At 40.5% G+C, this 19100-nt stretch overlaps 1 protein-coding gene across 6 annotated transcripts in view; it reads left to right on the top strand.

Annotated features, from left to right (window-relative positions):
* Positions 1-876: 876 nt before the first annotated feature.
* Positions 877-19100, top strand: part of DENND2A (DENN domain containing 2A) — a 65874-nt gene continuing 47650 nt past the window's right edge. For 3 of the 6 annotated variants that reach the window (XR_005558943.1, XM_039361895.1, XM_039361907.1), the window contains exon 1: positions 880-1588. Coding sequence is in view for 4 of the 6 variants with exons in the window: in XM_039361895.1 (XP_039217829.1) it covers positions 1288-1588 (301 nt within the window). In the remaining 2 variants the exon portion in view is untranslated. Of the gene's footprint in view, positions 1589-1885; positions 2112-19100 lie in introns of those variants that run through there. The other 3 variants (XM_039361945.1, XM_039361925.1, XM_039361918.1) reach the window with 3 other exon arrangements.

The following is a 19100-nucleotide window of genomic DNA, read 5'->3' on the forward strand; positions in this document are numbered from 1 at the left end:
TTTAAATACAAAAATAAAAACATAAAAGGCTACCTCATTACAAAGAGAAGAAAAAGATGACAAAGTCAAATCAAATCAAAACAAATCAAGAGAAGGGTGCCTGAAACAGATTCTAAAGCTTTCTCCCATCCCCTCTGCTCTACTCCCCCCCCCAAGTAGGCATGGCTCTCCAGTCATTCTTTTATATAGCTACTGAAAAAAAATACTTTAAATCTTCTTTGTATAGGTGGTTACATCATTTTAAAAGTAAATTATCAGTGGAGACATTATTTGGTGCTTAACCTTGTTAAGCTTTGATAAAACACTGACTACAGTTGTATATATGTACATATATCCCTGGCAGTGAAGCTGAGTTCCTATGTTGCTTTAAGCTATGGTTTATTTAGCTATGGTTTATTGCCTTAGTTGTAACTGGTTAACATACTATGCTTGCTGACAAGCCATGGTTTGCCACTCTCAGAAGCACTAAAGGCACTAGACTCAAACACATTCAAATAAGATTTTTTAATGTAACCTCAGTTGCTCAGATTTATAAATTTGGGTTTGTATGTGATTTGTAAAAAAAAGCCAATTGTACTTCATCAACAACCCACTGTTAGATAAACAATATCTACTTAATACAATAAATCAGTTAATAGGTATGGGTGCAATTGAGTGCAGCTGACCTTCATTTGGAATGTATTCACACAACACTAAGCCAAAATGCTGAATAAACTCAGCCAATGTGATTTCTCTAAACCTGATTTGCAACTATGTGAACTGAGCCAGTTATGGTTTATTCAGCAAACTTGGTGAAGCATAACTTCGCATGTTGCATTATTTTAATTTTTCTGCGTTCCTTCCCACAAGCACTCACCATAAAGTGTAGAAACACACTTCCTTTGATAGCAAAATCAAGGCGAATGTTTTAAAAAGATTTTTCATTCCTTTTTTTTAAAAAAAAAGAGCAAAAGCCAGCAGAATGGAGGCGCTTCACCTCTTCAATGCATCCTCACTCTTTCATTCAGGGACCCCAAACGTCTCCGAAGGCCCAACAGTGCCCCCTCCCCAAATTCTCCCGTATCCGGGGTTTCCATAGAAACAGGGCCTGTTTTTCTGCCAGCAGTAGATTAGCTCACTGGAAGGGAGTCAAGATGGGTCAGGCCGGGGAGGGGTGGGAAGAAAAGGCTTCGGAGGGGGGAAGAGGCGGAGGGAAAAGAAAGGGTGGTAATAACATCCTAAGCTTTGAATAGGGAGCGAGAGCGCGCCGCACGCTCGGGGGTTGGGGGGCGGGGAGCCAAAGCGCTGATGCTCGCGGGGAGGAAACAGCCGCCAAAGGACGAGCGAAATCCGGGCAAGGGAGCAGCTGCCAGGGACGGAAAGCGGAGCGGGTTCCTCGCAGAGCGCCCAGCGGAGAAGGGCCAGTTCGCAGAGAAGAGACGGAGCGGGAGGGAGGCGCGTCCTTCGGAGCTGCGAAGGGCTAACAAAAGGAAGGGAGAAGGGGGGGGGGGCGAGCGAGCTATGCTATCTGAGGCGGCCGCGGCCCCGCCGAGATTGGAGCGCCACAACATGAGGACTGAGAGCAATCCGCGGACCCTCGTGGAGCAAGGTAGGTCGGCGCCGGGGCGGCAGCCACGCGCCCTTCTGAGCTCACCGCCTGCGTCGAGGGAGGCGGGAAGTGGACGGGGGGGCGGCGGCGGAGGAATTCCCCATGGACTCTGGAAGAAGCGGAGGAGGGGGAGAATGGGATTTTGTGAATTCCTCCACGCGGGGAAACTTGGCTAGTGGAATCGATGCGGCGAGGGTGGGGGCTGGGGTGTATGTTTTGCTGGGTGAAGCCGTGCTGGAGAAAGTGTGCGAGCGACGTTTTTACGCGCGGGATGGCGCGAACGGACGAGCTGGAATAACGGGGAAAGGTCCCGGGGGAGGGGAAAGAACGAGGGGGTGCGCTCGTTAAGGTTGGGGTGATCTTTGGGTATCACGTTCCGGGACTGATGGATGTTTGGGCTCTCCGGAGATGGAAGGGCGGAACGCGGGATAGAAAGAGGAGGATTTGGTGTATTGGATTCCCCAGAGCTGAGGAAGAGTGACCGGCTGCGAAAAGATGCTGGTGCTCGCTCCTTCTGGAAATGGTTAGTTTTGCTACTAGGTACATGGAAAGGACCGCTTGATTGGGGGAAGGGGGTGCCCTTTGTGTTTCTTAATTCCGTGTTTCCCCAAACGGCTTCCTCAAAGATGCTAAAACTTTCCAGGGATCTCTTTATAAAGCAGTTCCAGGGTTTGGATACAGGCCTATTTGATTTTAAATCTATTGGGACTCAATTTGCACTTTGGTACCATATCTCCAGGTGTCAAAATAAGCCCTCCTACATGGAATGGGACTTGCTTCCGAACCACATGTGTAGAATTACTCTATGCTTTTCTATAAAAATTTTCCCTAACCCCTGCCTGTACTAAATAAATAATTTGGCCTTTGTGATGTTTTCAAGAAGTTGAATTGAGGAGTGATAGTGTATCTAAATTTAAAAAAAGAAAAGCTCTGAAGGAGTGTGGTGAAAGAATCAGAGGTAATTCTTTAAGTTGGATAAAACCTTGCTATGAAAAGAGTAGTAAGTACAGTAAGTGTAAAGGGGTGGGAAATTATTGATTACAGATTCCTAGGCTGTTTCTTTGTTGATGAAGTTTATTGGATAATAATTCCTCCATTTCTTAAAGAAAATGATTACATGGAAGGGACCATACAATAGCTCAGGGCTGAAGGGTAGAAACATTGGTGCTCTCAGAACTTGGTTGTTTGCTTGCAGGCATTTCACTACCTGACTAGGGAACATCATCAGTGTTAGTGAGTGTGGGGTCAATAGACGCATAGAGATAAACCACATTTACATATAATTCAAGTGAGATAATTAAAACTAAGAAACAAAAAGATCACACTACATCTTCTCCATCAGCCAACATTTAGATAAGCAGAGATTAATACCGGACAAACAAGCAAAACAACCCAAAATCCTGAGGATAAAGGTTCATTCTCCGAGCTTGAGGGTTAGTTTCCAAACATTTCATTATCAAACTAGATAACATCTTCAGCGTTATTCACATCAACACTGCTGAAGATGTTACCTAGCCTGGTAAGGAAACGTTTGGGAATGAACCTTCACCCTCATCTATACCGAGCTACAAAAATTCAGCACTATTGCAAAAAATACCATAGTCAGGGAACTTCTTTTTCTTTGTTCAGTCAATACATAGATAAGCAAGGATTAACACCAGACAAACAAGCAGAAAACAATACTTTAATCAAGGAACTTTTTTCTTTCTTCAATCCTTCATATGTGTTTGAGTCTGAAAGACTGCCTATGCAAGTCCCTACAGTTTTCTTAGGTTTTTCAAAGTGGCTTGCCATTGCCTCCTTTCTAGGGATGAGAGAAAGTGACTGGCCCAAGGTCACCCAGCTGGTTATGTGCCCAAAGTGGGACTAGAACTCATGATCTCCGAATTTCTAGCTTAATGCCTGAACCACATCCCTACCAAAAATAAGGCGAACTACTGTATATAAACATGGATCAAACCTCACACTCATGACCCCTGCTGATGTTCCCTAGTTGGGTGGTAAAATATCTGCAAGTAATCAAGCTCAGAGAGCACTAAGGACTCTGCAAAACAATGCAATCCTGGAAATAGACGGAGAAATAAGTTTTGCGATGACAGTTTTAGTCCCTCTTGAGCCACCTGTAAATTCTTTTGTATGTTTCTGTGTTCACACATGCAGGTATTCTGACACACCCATTCCTGCTCACAACCTCATCAGAATGTCTGTTGGTAAAGATGAATCTAGATTCCAATTATACTTTTCTATAGTGAAACTGAGAATTGCTGGATAGTTAGAAGGAGATGGTGCATTTCAGGTGGAAGTTATTAGGCTACTGTTCGTAAATAGTTGCCATCTGGCAATTACCATTTAGCTTTTAAGCAATGGAAATATGGCAGTGTTTTGATTGGAGATACCCCTCCAATCTTTTGCCTACCCCCTCCCCAAATATTTTGTGTGTGTATGTGTGTGTTTGGAAATGACAGATTTTCTTTCACTAGAGAATTGTAATATTTGTTGCATCATGTCAGAGCATCTTGGATGTAGCCATGAAATGTTCCATAACTTTGTGCAGTGTTTTAAATTTCTAGCACCAGATGCTTAAGTAGAACAACAGAGACACGCATTTTTCCACTAAATTATAACATTATAGGAAAGAATGTGTGTGTGTGTGTGTGTGTGTGTGTGTGTGTGTGTGTGGATGGGGTGGGGCGAGGTGGGATGTGATAGAGTGAGGAGGAAGAAGCCAACACATTTCTGAGACCTGCAGGAATGGCTTATTTCTATCTTTATCTTTCTACAGATCTCAGTTGCCTCTTTTTTTTTTCATCTTCAGGTACATGCTTTGTGCTTTTTTTGGTATCCTGGAATATAATTTTAATTTTAATCCTCTAATTGTCAACATTAGACAATTTAGGGGCAGAGCTGAACTTAAGATGGAGGCATTGCTATTTTAAAAATACATGGTGTGGAAGTTAAGTCCATTAGATCAGGGGTCCCCAACCCCCCAGTCCGTGGACCAGCACTGAGCCCCAGCATGCCAGCAACCGGGCCGCATAAACAAGCAAAGCCCCATCCATGGGATGCAGGCAGGAACAAAACCACGCCCTCTCTGGTCCATGGAAAAATCTTTCTTGACAGAACCAGTCTCTGATGCCCAAAGGGTTGGAGGCCTTTGCATTAGATGTTTGAACTGAAGAATAGAGGGTATCCTTGCAGCAGATGCTCTCTTTGATTGGTCTTCAGTATTTCCTTCTGATCTTTTTAAGAAGAAATCAACCATAGAAATAATAATAATAATGATAATGATGATAATGATGATGATGATAAAGTTGGAATGGACCTTGGAGGTCATCAAGTCCAACCCCCTGCTCAGGCAGGAAACCCTACACCATTTCGGACAAATGGCTGTCCAGTCTCTTCTTAAAAACTTCCAGTGTTGGAGCATTCACCGCTTCTGGAGGCAGGCTGTTTCATTGGTTAATTGTTCTAACTGTCAGGAAATTTCTCCTTAGTTCTAGGTTGCTTCTCTCCTTGCTTAGTTTCCATCCGTTGCTTCTTGTCCTGCCTTCAGCTGCTTTGGAGAATAGCTTGACTCCCTCTTCTTTGTGGCAGCCCCTGAGATATTGGAACACTGCTATCATGTCCCCCCTCGTCCTTCTCTTCGTTAAACTTCATTAAATACACAACCCAGATGCTGAATGAGCCACACATCCCTTCCCCACAGACTAGCTTCTCAAAGAGTTGCCAACAAATTGCAATCATGTGGCAGAAGGAGAAATTATTAAATACACAGAATAATATTTTCAAGCATATTTCATGAATATAATGTAAATTAAATATGTTTTGGTTACCTCCTCCCACCCCTAATTTTTATGTCCTGGTCTGTCCTTGGGTATGTTATCAAAATGATATATTCAGCTCATTATCCCAACCAAGTTGGCATATTGTATTGTAGGTTGGATATATGTGATTTCTTTCTTCATGGTAGGATTTGCCTGCAATGTGAAGAAGCTTTTTGCAACCTACAGTAGCGCCTTCCAGATGTGTTGGGCTGCTATTCTAGAAGTTCTGTTCTATGATTTTTGAGAGTTTCAATCTCAAAACTACGTGGGGAAATTGACCTAGAGAATTTTCTCTTGTTTAGTATTCTTGGTATAACCAAGTTGTATCTGCAGTAAGATGCTGGTCTCTTTGGCCTGCTCTGCTCGTGTAAAACAGGTAGCCTTTGACTTAGAACCGTTCATTTAGTGACCATTTGAAGTTACAACACACTGAAAAAGTGACTTATGACAATTTTTCATACTTATGACTGTTGCAGGATTCCCATGGTCATGTGATCAAAATTCAGATGCTTGGCAACTCTCATATATATGAAGGTTGCAATGTCCCAAGGTCCTGTAATCACCTTTTGCGACCTTCTAACAAGCAAAGTCAATGGGGAAGCCAGATTCACTTAACAACCATGTCTTAATGACTGTAGTGATTCACTTAACAACTGTGACAAAGGTCTTAAAATGGGGCAAAATTCACTTAAGAACTTTTCACTTAACAACAGAAATTTTGAGCTCCTCAGTTGACGATTACCTGTACATTTATAATACATATGGAGAAAAAATATAGATGCAGAGATTGTTATCAAAGAGACCAAGAAATGGTTAAGATTAAATGGTAAGGAAGACGCAAGAAGACCTTTGGTGGAGATAAAAAGTGCTTAAGAAATGGTTAAAGAGAGCTAAACAAGGAACTCTAACAGTGTGAAATTAAAAATAAAAATGAAGTACTGCACAAAATTTCTTTCAATCAGGTACATATTCCATCCATTGTCTTCCCCATCTAGTAATCTGGATGTAACTGTGCAATTACAAACAGTTGTGCAGCCATTCCCTCTTCTTGCTGCTCCCACTTACAAACTAAAACCTCACTAGCATTCTGAGACTGCATATTGAAGTGTTTAGGGAAAAGGTTCGTGAAAAAGCTTCTTCCCTTCCTCCCACCTCCATAGACATTCCGCATCTGGGTTGTTCCAAAGGCAAGTTAAATTATCAGTTTGCTGGATCTTCCATAAGCTCAATCTCAAAAGACCTTTGAAGGTTGCAATTTCTTCAAGATGAAATAGTAGTGGGAAGGTTAACTAAATGATTTGAGCGACATAACTATTGTGCAAATTAGTGTGCCTTCTACTTGCTCCTTTTCCTCTGTTCTTCTCTACCCCCCTAATTCCTGGGAGTTACTTGGTGGGTGTATTAAAGGCCTTGGTTCAAAAAACTACTGTTTTCAATGTTTGGGAGGAGCAGATGTGGCTACTTTAGTCTGTTTACATCTGCACTGTTCTAGATACATCTTTAAAATCCCCTGTGTAAGAGTGATAAACCACAGAAAGGTACTTGCAGGTTGGACCTGGACAATGGCAATTTAACTTATTAAGCTTGTTGACACTTTTGTGGTTCTCTCATGTGACTTTTTTGCTCCCTGGTGGTTATGAATGTACTTTGGGTGAATTTTGTGCTACTTTCTTAATAAAACATGCATGACTGTTTTTGTAGGGTTAGGATTGCAGCAACTGATGTGGAATTGAATTTGTATGAGTTCTCCTGCAAATGCTAGAATTCTTTTTCATAAATCCCCAGAACTCTTTCCTTTTTAAATGGCATTTCAGGGGAGGAATTCCCCCCCCCTCCAAAATCAAGATGCTAGGCACAATCATATGGTGATCTTAGCAAACACCCTTCATTCCAGATTGTCAAGTATGAGAAAACTCACTCCTAAAGAGCATATTTACAAAGCACCGCCATGCCCTGATTTTTATTGGTGATACTTCATGCTTTAGATCTTTAGATACAAGAAGTTTTTATAAGTTGCTTTGTTGTGCATTCTTTTTTCAGGCATATAATCGATTAGCAAGCTTCTAATGATTAGAAGCTACTAAAGAGTAGATTTGTTAACATAGGTAACATAACTATAGGTGCAAAAAGGAGTCTGGAATGTTAAAAAATAATTAAATAAAGTATATTTCCTGTTCAAGTAATTGTGTGGCTGAAACTTGCCTTCTTTGTGTGAAAGAAATTATGTCTGGATTGATACAATACATAAAGCTGTAATGGGGGTTTATTTGATTTTGACTTAGCGGGTTGCATGAACCAAACCAGAATGCATTACATGTGTTGGGATAATGATTCCCATGAACGATTCCTTTTGCTCTGAGAAATCATTCCCTTTTCTCCATAATTAAATATGAGAGTGCATTTCTCACTCTCTGAAACTTCATCCAACCATCATATGGAAGGCTGCCAAAAAGCCTTCTGCCACTAATATTTAGCTCTTCTGTTGAGAAAAATTGTGTTGATAAAGAATTCAGATTAATCCCATTGGTCTTCCGACAAAACTATTACCAAGAACTGCCCTCCTCCCTATTCCCTCCTCCTTTATTACTTTACATTGTAAGTTTAAATAGCCAATGAACACTTCTGGACTATATTTGTAGGCTTTAGTGGAGAATAATGCTTTTCCACATTGGCTTTTCCTTGAATGATCAAGAATAACCAGTCTTTTGTAATTTGTTTAGACTAGTTTAGACTAACTTAGTACAAATACTAGATACAGACTTTGTTCACCTGGGGAAAAATCATAGTTTTCTTTTAGGTTATTTACAGAGATGAGAAACCTTTGGCTTTCCAGGCATTGCTGAACTATAACTTTGGCTCGTCTTCTAGGCAACTGAAGCCACCATTAACATTCATCCTTAATTTGATTAAATGATTCAAAACAGTTCCTTCATTGCACCTATTAAATCAGTTATTACAAGCAGGCATCTTCACTGCTTATTCACAAGCTTAGGAAAACTATGTCTTATTCCTGGTTGGAATTATTACCCAAATATCATAAGTGGAATCCAATCAGCAAATATTAATTGGTTTACAATGTTAGGATAGTGGTAGAGATATAAATGAGACCAGATATGACAGATATCTTTAGGAAATGCAAAAAGAGTTAAACATTTGTAGTTCACAAATCAATGAGGCCATGCAAGAAGGGTCCAAGGGCAGGAATAGACAAAGTAAAGACACAGATGATGCTCTTGTACTGATTTATAAGATATTATATATCTTCTTCTCTTGGTTTATAAGATATTGTTTATTTTCTTCTTCTATATCTCTGGTTCAGCTGCCATTTCTATTCAGGAATAAAGATCTGACAAGCTTCTTATTCCTGAGCTGTAGGTATTTTATTCTATTGTTGTCAAACACTTTTCTATCTTTAGCTCTCTGCCTCTTGAACTTGAAGTATGCCTCTTGAACTCTCAGAACCTAATGAGATCTCTGTTTACAGGATTATAATTGGTTGTTAACACTCCAAGTGTTATTGGAGATATTCTTGTCACACCATCACCGTATATCCTCACACAGGATTTAGTGGATTCTTCTCTCTCTTGGATGAGAACCGTCCTTCGATGATTGTCATAAAGTGTGATACATCATCTCTGCATCTTTTTGTATTTTTATTGCTTTGTCTTCTCATTCTTCTTCTTCTTCTTCTTCTTCTTTTTTTTTTTTTTTTGAATGCAGTGGGCTTATTGCTGTTCTTCATTTGAGTAATGAAGGCTCAAGTAGAACTTTTTTTTCCGTGCATAACTTCTTTTTTTCCATGGAAATATGCCAGTAGTGGAAGTTTTGGATGTTCAAGAGTGGGCTCCATCTTAAATAAGGTGTCCAGATTGTTGGAGGATTATAGAAGCAATCCTTTAGATTATGATGGGGATGAAAACTATGTTATATGGACTTCCCAGGTTAGAACTTAAAAATGAGAGGAAGTTTGGGATGCTAAGAAGAGTTGGTAAAAGCAAGTTTGGATTCAAAATTGGGCTGAGTGTGGCTGGGTGCTGCAGAGAAGAAAAATCTCCCAATACATCCCTGTGGTAAATGGCAAGAGGACACTAATTCAGAAGGCTGTTGACTCCTCCATTCTAAGATCCCCTTCTTGTTTTCTCTTGGTCCTATAATTCAATCTGATCTCTTATTCAGCAGTTGGAAAGAGCTGTGTATGCTTGCCTTACCTCATTTGAAAGAAAATTTAAAAAAATATAACTACAATATGATGTTCCCACATGATCTTCTAAACATGCGTGTTGCAGAATTGCAAGAGGCACAAGAAATGCACTTCCATTACTTCATGCATACGGGCTCGTCTTGCTCAGTGATAGGACTTCATGTTGGTTTCGTTGGCATAGCCCGTAAAAAGGAGAGGGTTGTGTGGCTGGGAAAGATGATTATACTGGGATGGGTAAGTGTATTTTTAATTTAAGAGCTAACAGAATATTTCCATATAGTACACTGCTGCTAGAAATTTCTTCCTGTTTTGATATGGCACTATAGCGCCCTTAAAGTATATGACTAATTGACCATTTGCCTATTTGTTTTCTAAAGGAGCCTTTTCTACATGATTCCAGTTACTGAAATAACATTTACATAAATCCATCTTACATACCAATTGCGTCCATTCCTGGATCAGAGTTGCTGCAACAGATAAGGCTGCTTTTTGAAGATCACTCAGAAGCTATAGATGATCCAGACTTCAGTGGTGCAAGTAGTTATGGTAGCCCCTCAGCGCACCTGTATAACATCACTGCTTTGTGATGTTATTGGTTATCTACTCCAGGTCCCGTCACTGAGCCATGTTATCTAATGGGAAACATAACTTCTCTGTCACCATGCCTCCTCTATGAAACTGCATTGCCCCTGAGATTTGGATAGCCGTGACCTTGCCTACCATTCAAAGGCTTTAAAGACATGGGTTTCCCTAGGCACTCATTGGACAGAAGATTTTGTACCCATCTTGATTGTTTCTCATTATTTTTGGGTCCTTGAAGTTGCCGTTGTAATATGTTCTATTATATTTTAATGTTTCTTGTAGTTATTTGTTTTAATAGTCCATGCTACCCTGAATCACAAGTTAAGGGGGCAACTATATAAATCAATTTTATTTTTTATTTATTTATTACATTTATATGCTGCCCATTGCACTGTCAGGTGATTCTACCCAAACAAACTAGTAAAAACCAGACTAATGCCCTTCAGATGTAATGGACTTTAATTCTCATAATTTCCAGTAAGTTCTTGTTAAGGTTTATAGAAAATACATTTCAACACATGTTGATGGTCAGCATGATAAGATCATGGTTGCAGATTCCATTTCTTTGTTGGTCTTCAATGGGAATTTTCATTAGTGCAAGCTGTTAGAGTAATGGTTTCTTTGCCAGCACTGTATAGGAACAGCAATGATTACATCAGCTGGTTAGTATGTTGGACTAAGAGACAGGGGTGGGGTCTGCATTACCTCTTTTTCTACTATTAGAGCCCATTTGACAGATTTTTCATTCCTTTTGATAACATCCTGATACATTCTTATTCTACCTTTGCTTTTTACAGATGGTCCAGGCAACACTTTAGCTATTCTAAGCTTTCACCCTCAATGCAGGCAGCTGTTGTAATTCTTTGCAGTGCTGCTTATACAGGGAAATACCATCTTATCTTGGCCAAATCATGGTGTAATGTGCTTGATTTTGTCTGGAGGGGAATTCACTATCAGTTTTGCCAGAGTTGAGGTGCTTATCACATTAATTAATGCAAAAAGCCAGCTATTAAATAAAAGTTCAACAGAAAACATACAATTCCTGTCTGGAAGAAATGGACTTTAACATTTCATGTTTGGCAGGGTGCATTACTCAGAACTTGTGAGTTGCATGAGACCCCCAAATTCATTTCTGTCCCCCTTAATAATCTGAAATTGTGCTGGCCAAATTGGATATCAAAATTTGTGAAAATGTAAGGATAAAAATGAAGCAGGGGGCAGAAGGCTTTCATCTTCTCACTTTAACCTTCTAAGCGTGGTAGCTGTGAGAGAAGCAGTGCAAAATTGCCCTACAACCACCCATGGGGCAGAGGGAATGAAAGGGGGAAAAATAGCAACTTGTCTTCCTTCCCCTTTGTCATTCCCCTCTTTAAAGTCATCTTCCCCCAATTAAATTAGTCATTCCTCATGACCTTCTGCAGCCCTCTGAAAAATGAAGAGACTGAGTTGCAGTCTTCAGCTGCTCAGATGCCTTTTACAAGGCTTAAAAAAAAAACATTCTCCCTCTTAAAATGGAAAAAAAAGACTCAAATTTCACCCACTCTGGAGGATACAAGGATGCTGGTTTGTGCATAGAATGATCATTTAGATCCTAGACAACCTTCCCAAATCTGTTGCTTTATAGACCTGTGGATGCCTAGCCAGGTTGCCACATCTGGAGTTGTAGACTGATGCACCTGGGAGAAGCTTGATTGGGGGTTGGTTGGTCTGAGGACCGGCTTCTGTGCCAAAGGAGAGACAAGCCTTTCTAGCATTCAAGCACTAAAGCTGATCCAAAAAAAGAACCCCCCCCCTTCTATTTTGCTGATGTTCAGCTGTTTTCATGCAAAGAATTTTTTTTAAAAAAAAAAAAAATCTGTAGCAGTAGTAAAGAGGAGTATAGATGCATACATCTTGAATAGCCTAGGATAGCTAAGGAAGAAGGGTGGAAGTCCTTTGAGTAATGCTTTAGAATGATTTATTTTTGCTGCATTTTATACATAGCAACATTTCTATTTATTGTTTTCTGCTCGCCATTAAGCAGAGCAGAATTTCATGGAGCAGTATTGTAGTTGTTTTTGAGGGAAGTGTCCAAACATTTTCTTTAAAGGCCAACCTCAACTGCATATTAAGTCTTAGGACAACAGCATGCAGAAAGCACTGTTGAACCAGAACCAGGAAGATGTGTGGCTCTACCATGTCACAGGGTAATTGTGAAGATACAAAATATGTGTGTGTGTGTGTGCGCGCGCATATGCAGGTGCATGCCATGGGAGGAGGAAAGAACTTAGATGTTGTCATTTTCTGTAATTTTTAAAACTATCTCAGCACATTTTTATAAAGTCCACCAGAAGGAAATAGAATTGCATCTTTCTCGCTCCCTGATGGTTTATTCCCTCATCTGGCTCTACTGGGCTGACTCAGATGTGTCACAATAGAATATACATCCCATCAATTTAGCAGGGCCAAACGGCCTACAAGTGATAGGATGTGTAGTCTGATACAATTGGAGAGAGCTGGGCTGAGAAAAATATGGTCAGCCTTCAGAAAAGGTCAGAGAGCATGTTTATGCTATGTCACCTTTCAAACTCTGAGAAACAGTTTAGGATTGCTTTGTTTTTAAAGAGATGCTTGTAAGTAACAGCAAAGCCTTCCTTCCTTTCTCCTGTCTTGAATTATTTCCAAGTGTTTATCAAGGGGATATTTCTCTGCGTGTTATGATCTGGAATCAAATACAAAGAACATTCTCTGCTAGTACTAAAGATCTGCTGGCTAGGATTGCACGACCACGTTCAGTTCTTTTATATAAAAGTCTTGGTTTCTTTCTTGCATATTCATTGGTATGTTTACTGAGTTTTTATATGCATACATATTTTTGGGAAGCCAACATATTTTGTGGAATATCAAATCCTTTACATTCCTGGATAAAAGGTCTATTTTGCAATCTGTATGTTTTTCTAACCCTTCTAACTGGTTTCATTTTGATCCCCTAGACCAGAGATGGAGAACTATAGCCCCTTTATGATTTGTGGACTTCAACTCCCAGAATTCCTGAGCTAGCATGATTGGCTCAGGAATTCTGGGAGTTGAAGTCCATAAGTCATAAAAGGGCATAGTCCCCACCCTGATCTAGACCAGTGTTTCTCAACCTTAGCAACTCTAAAATACATAGACTTCAAGTTGCAGATTGGTTGGCTAGGGAGTTGAAGTCCACATATCTTGTAAGTTGCCAGAGTTGAGAAGAGGTAATCCAGTCCCTTGTCAATGTGGATTCAGATGCATAGTTGGCTGAAGATTGCTCTGGTCACCCAATGTTCTGGAGGAGAGGCAGGGAGCACAACCCTGTTGATATTCCTAGATATTTTAGTGACATTTGTTACCATTGGCTTGGAGCACTTGAATGTTAGAGACAGGAAGTTCCTACTTCCAACTGCTTCTATTATTTATTTGGTTGCTGTCAGAAGGTGACACTGAGAGATATGCACATGAAATCTTGGGAATTGGGAGCAATTCTATTTCTCTTCCATATTATTTAATGCTTATGAAGCCACAGGAAGATTTATTCACAGGTTTGGCATTTAGCATTTCTACTTGATATTTAGCTGTACTTTTTTTTCTGCAAGCTGAAGTTTAGATTTTTTGAGACTCTCCACTTATCTCTAGAGGCTCGTAGATTGGACGTGGGAGGACAATGTAAAAATAACCAGATGGAATTGTTTCTGATTCTAAAGATGGGAATTCAGAGTTGAGGTGATATGATTGTGCTGGATGTAGCTGCTTTTCTACTTAAGAAACAGGTTTGCAGTTTAGGTGTTCTTTGAATGGAGAACTAATACAGATAGTCCTTGGGTTATATCCATTAATTCAGCAACTGTTTAAAGTTACAATGGTGCTGAATTTATGATTGGTCCTGAGTGTCCCTGGCCATTGCACTGTCCCAACACTGTTTTGTAAGTCATTTGGATCTATTGGAGTGAGTGGTATATAAACAAAAATGGATTCAAGCAAACAGTTAAGTGAATTTTGCCCCATTTTATGACCTTTTTGCCACAGTTGCTAAGTGAATCACTGCGACTGTTAGATTAATGACACGGTTGTTAGGTAAATCTGGCTTCTCCATTGACTTTGCTTGTTAGAAAGTCGCAAAAGGTTATCGTGTAATTCCAGGACACTGAAACTCTCATAAATATGAGACTGTTGCCAAGCATCTGAATTTTGATCACATGACCATGGGGATGCTACAATGGATGTAAGTGTGAAAAATGGTCATAAGTCACTTTTTTCAGTGTTGTAACTTTGAACGGTCACTAAAAGGACTGTTGTAAGTCAAGGACTACCTGTAATATGTTAGTATAAATGTAATCTATATTTGTTCATAAAATTCTAGGCAGCATTGAATCTAAGCAATCAGTTGATCTAAGCCACGAGTGTCAAACTCGTCACGTGACGTGTCACGACATATCACGACTCTTTTGCATTGCTGGCAATGGAGTGGGTGCTGCTTTGGTATGATGAAACCGGCCCACCGGCCGGCAGTTTGACACCCCTGAGCTAAGCAATCAGTTGATCCAGTTAATTTCCTACCTTAGCAAAGTGGCTGCATTAGGTCGTTTTAGACATTACTTTGAGATCTGATTGCCTGGGCGGGGGGGGGGGAGAGTTACAGTGACCAGCTGAGACAAGATAAAGATATTGTTTAAAACTGGAGTTTTCTGTGCTTGGGGACTTTTGTGTCTCTTAGCTGCTACTACTTAATTTGCAATCATTGCCTTCCTTTTTGCAGCTGGAAATTTCAGGATCAATAGGGAGTAGGAACTGTATTGTGATATCCTTTCTCTATCCCTTGATAACAAAAAAACCAAATGTTGATATGACATGTACCTGGATACCAGATGTTAGTATGAGTACATATGTGCAACTATGCAGACTTCTTCCCCCATCCTATCAACAACCAATGCAGACTTATACAATGACCAGATTGTCTTTCTTTACTTTTTATGAAGTCTCAACAAATAGTAGCACCTGGCTGGTCTTGTTTGACTTGGAAGTTGAGCAGGGTTGAACCTGGTTGTACTTGGAAGAGCATTTGCAGTTTAGCCAAACTGGGAAATCAAAACCACATCATAAAAGGTGGTGTTGGCAAACTACATGAATACTGATGTCAATAAAACTGCATAAATGTGGTCATAGAATCACTGGGATGTTCAGTTCAACTCAAGACAGCCTTTATTTTTATTCTAGATGATAAGAATTTAATCTTCTTAAAGGATTAATTTTTGTAATAGAATGATCCTGGTTTGTTGTGTTACCTCTGATTAGGTTGTGCTTTGCTTACATTGCTCCCCTTTGGTTTCATTACAGTATCTCCATTTTATACTTTTCTGAGGATGCACAAAACTGCCTAGTCAAATTAGCATGATTGGGCCATTGTGCACATCTCCAGCTGTCTAAGACAGATATTTACTCAATTATTTTATTGAGCTACAGACCTCGTGTGTGTGTGTGTGTGTGTGTGTGTGTGTGTGTGTGTGTGTGTATACACATACACATACATACATACATACATACATATGTGTGGCATTTTCCCCAGGGTACAAAGTTGGGAAAGTAACACCAGAGAAAATAAGTCTCCCTTATAATGTCCTTAGTGTTGTCTAAATGTCAATAGAGAAGACAGAAAAAAGGGGAGTAGGGGAGAAACAAATTCTAACCAGCTAGCAGAGAGACAGGACAAGATTGGAAGATCTTTGATGATGTTTCTCATGACAAGAGACAACTGTAAGCAAACACGTTTATTAGCTCAGCTTTGTTTTGTTTAGATGATAAGTTTAAACCCATTTTGGAGTAGGTAAGTTTTTGCTCAAAATCATTGAAGGTTTCTCTCTAATTTGCTGTCTTTCAGATGTGTTAGGTTACAAGGCTGAGACTGATGAAAGTTGTAATCTAACTAAAACATTAAATAATCCCAATTAGGAGAGCATCCTACTGAATTGTTAATGAACAATTTGTGTAAAAAGCTAAATTGACCATACTGCAGAGAATACTGGACATTAGGTAGCCCTACTACAGTGATCAATTTTCATGATGTCATGTTTGGTGGTGTATATTTCCAATAATGGATATAATGAAATAGATAGGGCCAAATAGTATCATTAGTCCTGGGGGGGGGTAAATTTACCTCCCTCAGTGCAGGCACGCAACTTGGGTGTCCTCCTGGACTCACAGCTAAATTTGGAACATCTATCAGCTGTGGCCAGGGGGACCTTTGCCCAGGTTCGCCTGGTGCACCAGTTGCAGCCTTATTTGGACCGGGAGGCTTTACTCACGGTCACTCATGCCCTTGTCACCTCAAGACTGGATTACCGTAATGTGCTCTACATGGGGCTACCCTTGAAGAGCATTCGGAGGCTGCAGTTGGTTCAGAATGCAGCCGCGAGAGCGATTGTGGGCGCGCCAAGGTACACCCACATGTCACCTATCCTCCGCGAGCTGCACTGGCTTCCTGTGGGTCTCTGGACGCAATTCAAGGTGTTGGTTATCACCTTTAAAGCCCTTCATGGCATAGGACCAGGTTACTTACAGGACCGCATACTGCCGCACAGTTCCCAGAGATCGGTGAGGTCCCACAGATTGGGCCTCCTTCAGGTCCCATTGGCCAGACAATGTCGGCTGGCGGGCCCTCGGGGAAGGGCCTTTTCTGTGGTGGCTCCGACCTGGTGGAATCAACTTCCCCCCGAGATTCGAACTACTCCCACCTTGCCAGCCTTTAAGAAAGCCATTAAAACTCTCCTGTTCCGGCAGGCCTGGGGCTGATGTCCCCGGGGGGGGGGGTTACGATTGGACATGCTGTATGAATGTACTTATTTTACTGTTTTATCGTTATATTATTGTTTTAATTTTGTACGCCGCCCTGAGTCCCTCGGGATTGGGCGCCATATAAATTTTAGAAATAAATAAATAAATAGTAGTTTGATGTCTTTTATCTCTTCCCATTTTATCTAAATACACAATCAGATAAATCCATAGATTAAAATTCTGATCCTTCCTGTGATCGAAGAAAAATTTGCTGCATATACATATTTTTGCTTTGCTTTTCTTGGTTTCCTAAAACCAACAGCTTTCATTACACCACCAGCTAAAATATTTGTTCATCTGGGAAACTTTGGATCTGCCCCTTCTGATACTAGACAATGCAGGTCAAGTCTTTTTTGTTGTGATAATAGAGGAAATGGATATTTTGACCTATGTGTGTGCTTCCTAAAGGGAAACCCCCACTTCTGCACGCAGAACATAGTATGTTTTGTGTATGGTTCCCTACCACAGGAAGTGCTGAAAATAGAGAAAAGGATGAGATGGAAGGAGTTTGGGCTTATGTTTTCCCTGATGGGAATCCAGGGTTACTCCTGGTTTTCCTGTTAGCATATTGTCTTCTGGATATCCATCCTGTTCATTGATGCTTATTGTTGTCTCATTTGTCACTTTTAAAAAAGTTTCATTGTTTATTAATCTTGAGGTTGAAAACAAATCTGTTTCTGTAGAATTCAAGTGATGATGTGATGAAATATTTCATCACCGTTGTAACTGAACAATAGCAATAGAATTTTAACCGCCATCTCTCTAACAGTTATCTGAATTTTTTTTCATTTTTTTCCCTGAAAAGCACCATATATTTTTAGTAAACATGAAATTAATACTTGGATTGTTTAATTGTAATTTTAAATCTACAAAAATACAGCATGGCTGCCAAAATTGACTTACACCGACATTCATCTACTGAACACTCCCATTTTTAATTCCATGTCTCTTTACACTCCTAAATATGTAATCATGGTGGACACACAAATTAATATACTATTTCTTAGGGAATTCTGGCACTGTAAAGTTTGAGAACAACTTTGGAGATTGCAAGATTGTATTCTGCAGGCTTTCTGCTCTCATACTACTATACAAATGCTGGAATAAATACATTTTTACACTGATAGATATTTGGAACATTGAGAGCATGTCATGGGGGCTTCTTTCAATATAGTTGTCCCCTAGTGTTCAGTAACTGCTGGAAATGGACACTTATAAACATCCACTTACTGAAAGATAAGCTGATGTGTTTTACCAGTAACTGTCTCTAGTCCTCTCTCCCCTGTCTGTTTCTCTCATTCTGCCCCCACCCCACCCAAAGATAGAAGGGATGCAATGACCCAGTTACTTAATGATGCTGGAACTGCTGGCCAGAAATAGTCTGCACTCCAGTGGTTTGAGCCCGGCTTCGTGAGACGGAGTGAGCTCCACCGCTGCTCCCTGGCTCCTGCCTATCCAGTGGCTTGAAAGCATGCAATATTGTGAGCAGATAAATAGGTACCACTTTGATGGGAAAAACATACTGTGTTTCCCTGAAAATAAGACCCAACCAGAAAATAAGCCCTAGCGTGGTTTTTCAGGATGCTTGTGATATAAGCCCTACCCCCAAAATAAGCCCCAGTTAAGATTGTCAGCCAGATGGACACATTTAGTACCATATTTTCCCCAAAATAAGACCTAACCAGAAAATAAGCCCTAATGCGTCTTATAGAGCAAACATTAATATAAGACCTGGTCTTATTTTCAAGGAAACACGGGTAGCTGCATTTGTGTGTGTGGAGAACAGAAGCTGGCATTGGACCTGGGCAGACATGAAGCAATGCCACACAAGGCAAAGTGAGGCGAGACTGATGGAAGAGCCCAGAAGAGCCAGGAGCACAAGCAACGCAAGTCAGCTAGTTCAACCCCTGCGGTTCACCAAGGATAGACACGCAAGTGCCGAACAGAATGAACTAGCAATTAGACTGCTGGACTGCACTTTGTCTAGCATTTGTAGATTTCCCTGACATTGTACATCATTGTACGCTAAATAAATAGCCCCCCCCCCAAAAGGCTCTACCACACCAATTAA

This window comes from Crotalus tigris, unplaced genomic scaffold (assembly GCF_016545835.1).
Source record: "Crotalus tigris isolate CLP2741 ecotype Arizona unplaced genomic scaffold, ASM1654583v1 scf7180000017588.1960692, whole genome shotgun sequence".
Classification (NCBI taxonomy): domain Eukaryota; kingdom Metazoa; phylum Chordata; class Lepidosauria; order Squamata; family Viperidae; genus Crotalus; species Crotalus tigris.